Source organism: Bidens hawaiensis, unplaced genomic scaffold, assembly GCF_021521415.1.
Source record: "Bidens hawaiensis isolate Kalapana, Puna unplaced genomic scaffold, B.hawaiensis_p1.1 tig00015206_1, whole genome shotgun sequence".
NCBI lineage: Eukaryota > Viridiplantae > Streptophyta > Magnoliopsida > Asterales > Asteraceae > Bidens > Bidens hawaiensis.
In genome coordinates, this window is record NW_027492352.1 from 470,864 (window position 1) to 483,053 (window position 12,190).

Genomic DNA, 12,190 nt, shown 5'->3' on the forward strand with positions numbered 1-12,190 from the left:
CAATCGTGATGGGTGGCTCATCACGCACCGCCCCGTCCCCCCTTATGAAAATCACTAACTTCCCTTCTTTATGTTATGAGAGTGATAGGTTTGGTATCTTATATTTTTTAAAAGTTCGAAACATGACTCAAGAAGTTTTACTAGAAGAATAATGAGTTTCTTTCTTAACAGTGTTCTTGAATGAGTCATATATGTAACGTTAAACTCAATATTAATGGTTGACATATATGCCCAGAAAGACTCATTCGGGCAATTGGAGTAGTTCAAAACGTTATTAAAAAAAGTCATGTGTTATAGACCACGTGATTATGTGAGGGATGGCATCTAGACTCTATGACCACGACACACATGATGTTTGTAATTCAAATGGAAGACAATATGAACCTGTGTAAAGCCAACTATTTACGTGTGTGTCAGACAAACTGTTGAGAATCAAATATTTAAAAAGGCCTGGCAAAGACGTTAATTGGCCACTTATCGCCGACATCAATATAGTATAGATTTTATATTTCCATCGGTAATTCTCCGACTGTGCTTTCCCGCGACTTTACATCCCTAGATGAAAGCCCAACTTTCTTGTAGCGTATTCATTAATACTCATTTTCACGACAAGAAATTTTTGTAGTTTGCAAGTTTTTGTTTGTGTTTACGTTACTTTAAATTCAGTTTGGTGTTCCTTCATGTAGAATTACGCTAATACGGATATACATAACAACATAAAGAAAAAATAGCTTTTTCATATAAGAATATGCTTCTTAGATGTTCTGCTTAACTTGACGGGGCCAAACAAAGTATATATTTAGCAAGTTTTAAGGATGTTATTACATTCATTTGACCAGACAAAATAGCTCCTTTATTCCCTACCACTAGGTTAGGTCAGGACCAATCAAGTTGTCCACTACCTCTTCCAATTCAACCCCAAACGACCCACCCATTCACCCATGTACCATCACAATTCGAGTTCTATTCACACACGTGCAACATCACTAAATTTTAAAAATTACTGTATCATCCTATTCATGATACTCTCTTTATTCTGATTTAGTTAGGAAAATAGTCAATATTTATTATTGATATTTCTAAGACAATTTAGTTGGCGTAAAATTATGTGATTTAGAAACAAGCTACTTTTTTTTATATTCGAAGTGAGAAAATTTTAGAATCCGGCTTATGCATCGACGATGAAAACGGAAGATTTTTCAAGTTACGACATTAATTTACATCACAATCAATCATCATCACAATCAATCATCCAATCATTGAAATAGTGCAATAAAAGAAAGAAATAAAAAAATTAACTTCATAACATGTAAAAGATAAAAAATTTCATAAAGTCAGAACACATTACATTATGAAAGTTAAGTGGTTCACCTATACATAAGCCATTTAAGTGACTTAAACAACATTGGAAACACTTTGATGCTGATAAGTATATCTTTTTTTCTAATAAGAATGTTGTAAGATGATTAGAAAGCTAATTTAAACAACTCCATTAAGTAAACTAAATATATCCTGAGTGAAGAGTATTGATATCCAGTTTAACACGATAGATAAAAGTGAAGACAAATTTAAATTAAGATATAAGACAAACATAGCGAGTTTAAGCCCCATCACTCTCCAAGTATCCAATAAATACCTCAATTACACTCTTCAATTTACATGAACGTGAAAGGAGCGTTTGGGAGCATAATAATATTTCCAAGGGGTTTTTTTCTTCCTTTCAAGATTCCATCGAACCAAGCCTAAAGTAAAATGCAAACCGTAAATAACTGCCATGTGGCAACCCAAACCATTATTGGGTTGCCAATGAGAGTGGTCTAACTAGTGAAGCTCATAGAAATCTTCCATATTTTCTCATGTGGCTACTTCACTCCTAAACTATGGCATTGAATCCATCAAATTGAAAGAAACCACATTGGGTCGTCAAAGACTGTTAAACGCTTGAACCTACTGAACTGTTGAAATAAAAGCAAGTCGATCGGTTTAAGATTCAATGGATTTAAGGTTTGAATTAACAAGTTTGTCCCATCAACGATCAACCTTAATAATATTTATATCTAAATATACACAATTACGTATAAATATTATAATCATAAACAATTTTTATCATTTTAAAAGTTATAATAAAAACTAATTGAACCTTTTTTGGAAAACTAAAATAAAATAAAATTGTTCCAAAGAACCAAAACCAAACCATTAAACCACCAAGCAAATAAAATCAAGCCATCTAGCCTGGCTAGTTCGGTTTGTTCTTCTCGAAGCCATAGATAGAGGTTGACAGTTTTCATAAAGCTGTCTAGACGACAACTATTTTGTAAACTTGAAACCGTGTCATCTTAGCCACAAAACGCTATCAAAATTAACACAAGCTCATACTTCAATTCATGAATTTGGGACCGAACTGTTTGCAAACCATGTCAGACGGTTAATATTGATCCATTTAAGGTTTGCAAACCTTAATTAGGGCTTCGAGTTGCTCCAAACGAAAACTAGAATCCAATAGTACTCAATTCTTTGATTTGATTCCATATCAAACACTGTAAATTGTGTTTCTTTTTTGCTTTTGAATCAATGATCATGACAACAATTTTGTTCCAACAACAAAATTAACGCTACAACTTCAAGTACTCGGCCATAAAAGCGGGCATGGTAACCATTTTAATAAAGGTTACATATAAAATTGTAGCTTGCAATCTATATTCTTGTGGGTAGTTTGTGCATGGCAGCATTCACTCTCTCATCAGTTATCATTTTGTGGGTATCATAAAAATCTAGTATTTCCATTGCTATGTTCTTCACTTGTTAAATCAAATAATCAAAAACGTCATAAATTGCAACAAAAGAAGGCCCGTACAAGTGTTTGAACACATTTAACTAGGGGGTGCCAATCGTGTTGGGTTGGTAGGTTAAAATTTCCGGCCCGAACACGCATCATGTTTTTACTCGTGTCAAAAACATCAACCCTAAACCAAACACGACCCATTTAACCATTATCTAAAAGTGCCAAACAGGTTGGCAAAACATAATGTGAACATGTTTAATCAGGCTCGTGGGTTGATAAAAATAGTTAAATGGGTCTTAAACAAGTTAGTGAGTCGACCTGTTTAAGTTTTAACTAAACAAGTTAGCACGTTAACCTGTTTAACAAAGCGGATTAAACTAGTCAACCCAAAAACGACCTGTTTAGGCCTGTAAACAAACCGAACATTCAATGAACTCTTTGGCTGGAAGTTCATGTTCACTTATTTAATAAGCTAACAAACATGAACACGTGGCTCGTTCATTCATTATGTTCATATATGTTTGTTCCTTTATGCTCATTTATGTTGGTTAGCTTACATGTGGTTAGATTCGTTCGTTTGTGTATTCTGTTAAATTTTTTAGATCCACCACAACTTAATCTCAGTAATGCGTGTTCATCTATGTTCAGTTATGTTCATTTACGTTCATAAACCGTTAGTTTATACCAATAACACAAGAACTCAAACGTAATAATTTTCTTAACAAACTAACACGAACATATCCCGTTCATTTCTGTTCGGTTCATTTACAAGCCTATAACAGTTTCAATTAAACATGTCAACCCAGACATGGCGCGTTCTATTGTCGGGTTAGATATACCAACCCGAAACCTGATCATTTTTCTGTTGTATCAGAAATTGCCACCGCTATATTTGACCTGTTCAACTCGTTTCATTTTTAGCTATGCACTTTAATTTACAATTTTACCCCTTGACTTACAACATTCATGTCGACCCGTAGATCTTCAAACCAAGCTGTATTATCTTTCTCCTTGAGCACACTAGCTACATAAATGCAGGCTAATCCAATCAAATGTGGCGGGTGTATGAGAATTAGATCCATCTTATAGGCGTCATTCACAAGTCCCCTAAACAACTCATTCGAAACACTTAAATTAGAATTGTATAAAGATGAAATCATGCTACAAAAGTCAAATTGTTTGGAAAAAGTCAAACTAGCTGGTGACCTAGCTCTTACCAGGTCAACTGTGTTGCATCACTCATACCAGCATCATGAACCAACCTGTTCAACTCAAAATGAGCACCTTATGTTATAACTAGATACTCGCTTACTTTTGAATGGGCCAAATTGGGTTTGTTTATCTCAAACGGGTAAGATGAAACAAGTTTAGCGAATAAGAAAAAAGAGCCAAAAATATTACCTCCTAAGGTAACAACGCTATTTTGTAGGCATTATTATATATTGATGCATCAATTATATATAATCATATAGAGTAAATTACACGATTGCCCTGTGTGATTTGGGGTAAGTTACGGGTTTGGTCTCTAAGCTTTAAATTTTATGAATTTGTTCTTCAGCTGCAATGTTTGCATTCATCCATGGTCAAAACGTATAACAGTGTTAATTTACATTAAAGTCAAAAGGCATTTTCATCAAATGCCCCTAATTTTAACTAAGAAAGTTAACAATACTCATGAACTATGGATTAAAGCAAACATGGTAGCTAGTGATCAAATCCGTAAATCTTAAAGCTTAGAGACCAATCCCTAACTTACCCTAAATCATAGGGATTATCCATGTAATTTAGTCGAAAGTCAAAACTAATAGGTATAAGTTGTAAGGAAATACATACTGAGGCAATGCATGATAAGGATGAAAAACAATAAGGTAATAGTTTAACGCCTCCAAAATGTTCATTTCCATTTCAAGTATTTCTTTAATTTCACAGCGACATTTTTCATCTGGATCTGCAAACAAAGATGCCATGTTACTAATCCATTAATTAGAACAAAACGAACTCTCTTGAGTTTAAAGAAAATTGTTACTTGTTTTCTTAATGTAGAATACAAGAAGTCTAGCTTGCACCGTGCTTTCTTCAGATTTTGATGCCAAATACAAGCAGGATGGTGCCAATAGACGCGGGTCAAATTCAGTCATACTTTTCCTAAAAGTCCATAAAATATACACTTAGCAAAATTTTCATTATACAAAACTGTAAAAAGATTGGGAAAAAAAAGTAAATCAAGAATGTGTGTATAAGCACTAAACCTAACTTAGAGAAAGTAGAGGTGGCAATCAATACCCATAATTCTTATATCTAATAGGTTAAACGCGTAGAATATAACAAATCAAATTAAAAGCAAACGGATCAAATTGGTTCAACAAATAAAATTATGTCACTAAATTATTTTTAACCACTAAGTGTATATTTAACGAATAACACCATAATTGCCGCTTTGTGCCTCAAGATCCTAAATATTCAACTCGTGACTCAATTCACTAGAGTCAAGATATTAAATAATATATGTATATGTATATGTATATGTATATGTATATGTATATGTATATGTAAACACATGTAAAAGCAAAGTATAAGTACAATTTTTTATTTAATCTATAACTATATAAGATTATTGAGTATAACGTGTTTGCACTCTGCTGCAAAGAAATCTGTTGTTATCTAGAAAAACTAACTCATTGATAAAGCATCTGAAATAAATACCTTGTATATACACGTCTCATATATGTTACAGCAGTCGCCACAACCCTGAAATAGAGAAGTAGTAACCAATGCAATGAGAATTCATCACTAGAACATAATAAACAAAGTATTTGAGAAATCGTATGAACTACATTTCGTGAATATAACTATTTATCCATTTATCCAAAACAACAAGTTCTATGAATGAATTAAAGTTTTCATGACTGTCTAATATAGAATAAAAATTCATTAAAAACAACAAAACTCGAGGCTAACCTTTGCCTCACTTTCACATTTTGAGCCAATCTCGCAATGTCTGGAATGAAAAACAAAACAAGATATACAGTATTAAAAAACTATTCACACGATATTTTACAGCCAATATAATATAATGTGATACTTTATAAAACCTTGACGTTAAAGGTACAAAAAAAGTGCAGTCATGTTAAATGCACAAATTATTATAATCAATTTCTGCAATCACCATGCAAATCCTTACAAACTGGTATATAATCATAGGGTTAAGTTATCCTACACAGTCTCCTAAATCTATGAAGGATACAAAGACACAATGGATCGCAATACATAACACAATGCAGATTATAAAACACAATGTCAAGGAAAAAGATACAATGACGAAATAAACAAAAAACACAATGATAAATAAAAAAGACACAATAATCTGAACAAAAATTCTAAAATCAACAAGCTAGAAATCAAACGGCGAAAACCTAATATCTAATATCGTAGGCAACTCCAATGCCGCTAGTTTGAGTTCAATCAGAGTACGTTTGATGCCCTTCCTACGGCTTCCTACTTTTAAAAGACTATGCATTTAAACCCAACACTATAATCATATTCATAAACGCTTACTCAATCTTAATCGTTCTATCACAATCAATCAATCAATCAATCATACCCAGTAAAATCCCACCGACAGCAGAGCTATAGGTAGGGTCTGGGGAGGGTGGGATGTAGGCACACCGTACCTCTATCCAAAGGAATAAAGAGGTGGCTTCCAGAGAGACCCTCGGCTCTAAGAACATGTGTATGAAGCAAAAAAAGGAAATCAAAGTTTAACAGTTATATAAAAACTACTACTAATTATAATAATATTAATAAAAAGGTCACAGTTTAACCGCAATATAAAAGCTAATAATAATAATAATAAAATATGTAAGGGAAATACCATTATGGTATGTGACCTAAATAAGTTAAGTCTAAGCCCTCAGGTATTCAATTCTCTCTAAAAATCCTTAACTTTAATTCTACTTCTCCACGAATTCCTATCCTCAACCATGTCCTCGGAGAGGTTTAAGTCTATCAAATCATGCCTAATCCTCTCATCCCAAGTCAATTTCGGTCGTCCTCTACCCCTCCTCCCCTCTATAGTAATGTTTTCTACGGATCTAACAGGATTCGTCGTCTGTCTTCTCTTTACATGTCCAAACCATCTCAATCTATCTTGTCTGCTATGTTCGCCACCCCTAATCTCTCGCGAAGCACAACGTTTCTTATTCTGTCTAGCCTTGTGTGCCCACACATCCAACGTAGCATTCTCATTTCTGCTACCTCCATCTTCCGCACTTGTGCCTTCTTGATGGCCCAACAATCTGTTCCATATAGCATTGCAGGTCTAACTGCCACCCTATAGAATTTTCCCTTCAGATTAGTCGGGAAACTCTTGTCGCATAATATACCTGTGGCTGCTTTCCATCTACACCATCCTACCTGAACTCGGTGGGTCACATCATTGTCTAATTCCCCATCGCTCTGTACAAATGATCCTAAATACTTGAACTTCGTTACCTGCGGGACCACCTGCCCTTCAATTGTGATGTGTACGTCTTCACTGTCGTTTATCTCACCAAAATCACAGTGTAGGTACTCCGTCTTAGATCGGCTAATCTTTAAACCTTTTGTCTCTAAGGTTGTTCGCCACTCCTCAAGCCTCATGTTTAGATCTTGTTTTTTCTCAGCAAGTAACACAATATCGTCTGCGAACATCATGCACCACGGGAGAGTCCCCTGAATCGACTTTGACAACTCATCCAAGACTACTGCAAAAAGAAACGGGCTCAACGCTGACCCCTGGTGAAGACCTACCTCTACAGGAAAGAAATCAGTATCCTCCACTGGCGCACGGACACTTGTTTCACTCCTGGTATACATATCCATAATTATCTCTATGTATTTCCTGGGCACTCTTCTACCCTCCAAGCACTCCCAGAGCACCTGTCGTGGCACACTGTCGTAGGCCTTTTCTAGGTCAATAAACACCATATGTAGATCACGCTTCTTCTCCCTATACTTTTCCATTAATCTTCTTATAAGGTGTATTGCCTCTGTGGTTAATCGTTCTATCACAAATAGATACAAAATAATTCATCTATGCAGTTAATGCTGGAATATATCGGATATCAGACGAGGACCGATATCTGAGATATCAGTTATCGCGGTGGGACATCGCCTATCGGTAATTTTAATACCATGCATAATTTATCTATATTATATATAGCAATTTAACACCAACAATTTAGTATACTATCCTACTAGGCTACTACTATTAACAAACTAACCTTTTGAAACTTACAAAACACTAACAATTGTAGCACGTAGGAGCTGATTAAGACTTAAAACACTAACATTAAACACTAAAAAGTGACAATTAAGACTTAAAAAAACTAATACCGGGAAAATCAGTGATATAGCCAATATTATCGGTACCAATATTTTGATCAATAGCACCAAACTAGCAATGCAAATAGATCGATACTAACAAATAAACACATAATTAAACAAGTTATACATAAATTTAAATGCAAATAGATACATAACTAACTTACAATTAGTCATATGCAATTTAATCAATTTGAAATCATCAAGTGTGAGTCCTCTCTGCTTATCAAAATTATGCACCACACCCACTTCCTCCTGGTCCAATAATTCCTTGCTGCATAATAATTATTAATCAGTGTTTATTATTATTATTATTATTATTTGTTCAAATTAGAACCTAATGGTGCGATTAAACGGAAATCGAACGGATATGAGTGTGAGACGTTAATGGTGAGGATGATAGGAAGCTTACTAGTGCGTTGATGTCCAGAAATTAGACGCCATTGTTGGTTGTTGTTTGTTGTGAAGAAAATGGAGTTGCAGAATGAAATCGGAGGTTATGGAATAGAGTTTTGGGCTGTTTAATTGGGCCTAAGGTTTTTAGTTTAAATCTGGATGGTTATGTATTAATATTGGCCCATATATCTTCTCTGTAAGTTATATTACTTGTGGTGTGAATAAAACTGGAACCGAAAAAAAATCGAAAACCGAACAATATCCGTAACAAAAAAAATGAATTGTAAATTCGGTTTTCGGATCGGATATACAAAGTTTTGAATTTTGAATTCAGTTAAACCGAATTAACCAAATTTAGCAAGTCATCTAATTACGCATTCAATACACAACCAATGTCTACAAAAAAAAAGAAGAAGAAGAAAATCGATTTTAACCAAAGCCGCATCAGTTCGGATTAAGTTATGAATAAAAAAATTGAAATCCAAATAAACCGATTAGAACTTACTGAATAACCAATATCCAAACCGATGAGCACCCCTTAATTAACGGTATATGGTGTCAAAAGTTTGAGTGAGAGTTATATTATTGTATTTGTTGGAGTTGATAAGCATGTGGCAAATTAAAAGTTTGAAGGAATGCTTAAGTCAAGGAAGCTAAAGTGGATGTATAAGTCCAAGCTTAAAATTATAAATTAAGATATAAGACCGATGAAATTGGAGCTTTCACGTATACAAATAACTAAATTAAGGATTAAAGTTTACTAAGGAAAAGAGTATCACTTATACTCTATATTGCAACTCAATGAAGCAAAAAGGATTTAAGAATTCAGGAAACAAAAATATCAAGAGTAACTAGTGCGGAATTTAACCAGTATTTGTAATATGATAGTTAGGTTTGATTGATGGCGAACCCAAAAATTTTTATGATTGTTCTTAATCTTTGTTGATGTTTATCACTCTTTTATAACTTTTTGTTTCGATAGGATAAAGATGATACAAATCAATTAAAAACACATAATAAACTAAGTATCATGACAACTGTTTTCTACGAGTTACATCTCATATACAAACGTGTTTAAACAACTATTTTTACATGTAACGTATACAACTATCGCTCAAATATTCATTATCAATCCGATCACGCAACTCTTTTATTTGTTAATTTGAATGGGTTTACTATTTTGTTTCAAATAAGTTAGCATTTGTAATATTAGATACTTTAAATAAAGTTTTTTGAGTGCCATTGTTAAAAAATGAAATTTATTGGTGTCATTGTGAAAAAACCCTTAGGGTGTTCGAAAAATTGGGGTGTAGATTGTCTTTCGTGGGTGACTGAAAAAACCCTTAGAGTGTCCGAAAAATTTGGGTGTAGATTGTCTTTCGTGGGTGACTGTAACATTCGTCATTTTCGGTTCTTTTTGTATTTGTATTTGTATTTGTATCAAAACCTGACCCGATTTGTAAACCGAATCTTTCAATAATATAAAATAATGGGTTTTTATGTTTCATAATCATCTCTTACTTTTTGGATTTTGCTACTTGTTTGTATTATTTGACTTGTTTAAACTTTTTTTAAACACATGCAAGTATTGATATAAACCATGAAAAACAACTTTGACTACTACCCTATATATACAAGCTTATCCCTTTCATTTCCTCTTGCTCATTTCATCTTCTTTCTCTCTCAAACAAAGAACACCATCTAACCTTCAAGGTTCTTAATAATCAAGCAGCAACCTTCTTTAATTTTGTTTCGTTACTTACTAATTGAATCTTGTGGTACAACATATATATAATATGCACCCCTTGTCTTCTTCGGCTTTCATCTTCTTCGGACATGGTCGGTTGAGGTGATATGCTACAAGGCAAGGCTTCATGGAGGACTCATTGTAGTTCTTGATTATACTATTTTCCTTTAATGCTTTACTAGTCTTGTTTATATTGTAAGTAGTTTAGTTTTCTTATTCATGTTTAAAGAGTTCCATGGTATTGGGTATGAAGTCACTAGTCTCGGTTTTATCCCGTGATTAGAACTGAATCAAGACCGAACCAAGACCGGACTCTTGTTTACTAGTTTTTGTTTTAAATAGTTTTGTTTACTAGTTTTGTTTGAAATAGTTAAATAAACATGTTTATGTAAGATTTGAATATTATAACTTCTACAAATCATTTTTATAGTTCTATGGTATTTGGGTATGTGGCAACAATCCTCGGTATCATTCCGAGCTAAGGGTCGAACCAAAACCGAACTAAGCCGAGTTCACTTGCTTAAGACACACAAGTGTGTTTTTGGCCACCGAAACTCATCTTTTCTTCAAGAATGTATTTTAAACTAATTTTAAGTTATTTTATCAACATACTTGGTGTGTTGGAATCCAACTTAATCTTATAACAAGTTTGGACCAGTGAAACCAAATACTCGCTTAACGGACGTTAAGGTTCTTCACAATAGAACTATATACTTGGTTAAGTCTTTTTGATTTTATTGAGTTATCTTAAAACATTTTGGAAAGTTGACTTTGAGTTTAGTTAATTATCTAAACCCAAATTGACAAATCCGAACACTCGATTAAAACCTTGTTTTGGTATTTATATAACCAAGGGTCTTGCAATAGTGCATTATAACCCACATAAGTTACTTAACATAGGTTGAGTAATATTTATGAATGAAATACCAAGACCCGGTTTCGAGTAAACTTACTTTTTAGAGCATGTCTTTAATTTCCCAAATATTTACATTTTTAAACCATAAACTTCATTTATTTACTTTACTTGTCATATTTTACTTTAAACCCTTCCAAGACTACCTACTAACTTAAGACCCGTTTAATCTAGGTCTTGCTCGTTAACCCGACCTCCGATTATTCACGAATCAATCTTTCAAGTTACTTAGTTAACGTGAGTGCATTCATCCCCCCTTTTCACTTTTATATTTTTGGGGTAACATGCATACTTATTCAAAATAAGAATGATTTATTATACACATTTCTCAAACCACAAACTTTAGGGTGTATGATACTTATGATACTTACAATACTTGCTATTTTGTGTGTTATATTTTTCATATGCTTTACGTGCTCGAGTGTTTATTTTTATGTTGTTGTTGAGCCTCATTAAGTATGATCATACGCTCCCCTAACTACTTAGCCTTGTGCTAGTAGAATAGTGCCTCATTATCCAAGTATGTCGGTTGTTACCGATTAGAAAGGATCCTCATTTACATATGTTTTATCCAAGTATGCTTTTAATTACGCCCTGGTTGCGGTGCACGCATATAATGTATATATGTGTGAACCCTCGGGTGGGCAAAAGCGAAATTGCACTAATTTTGACGTTATTTTACCAATATCGTGAAAATAACGTTAAAAGTGGCGGAAGGTTAATCAGGCATCATGTGGTGGCGTTGATAGCCGAAAGACAAGGGTACATGCACCAATCGGTCGGTGTCCCGATGGTTGAGTGTTATGTGTCTTATGTCCAAGGCTTGATGCAAAACTACTATCGAGCCGAGGGTCTCACCGGAAGCAGCCTCTCTATCCCTATGGGGTAGAGGTAAGGCTGTCTACATCTTACCCTCCTCAGACCCTACTATAGCTTTGCTATTGGTGGGATATACTGAGTACGATGATGATGATGATGATGATTGATGCTT

General features: G+C 34.0%; 1 protein-coding gene across 1 annotated transcript; it reads right to left on the reverse strand.

The window, feature by feature from the left end:
- Positions 1-2,395: 2,395 nt before the first annotated feature.
- On the reverse strand, positions 2,396-8,732 carry LOC143548633 (cyclin-C1-2-like). Its single transcript, XM_077039740.1, has 9 exons — positions 8,556-8,732; positions 8,311-8,417; positions 5,741-5,780; positions 5,486-5,530; positions 4,809-4,927; positions 4,616-4,730; positions 4,000-4,044; positions 3,738-3,889; positions 2,396-2,798 (listed from the first exon to the last, which is right to left on the reverse strand). The coding sequence occupies exons 1-9, from the start codon at positions 8,585-8,587 to the stop codon at positions 2,695-2,697; spliced, it is 759 nt and encodes a 252-aa protein (XP_076895855.1). The 5' UTR covers positions 8,588-8,732; the 3' UTR covers positions 2,396-2,694.
- Positions 8,733-12,190: the final 3,458 nt, after the last annotated feature.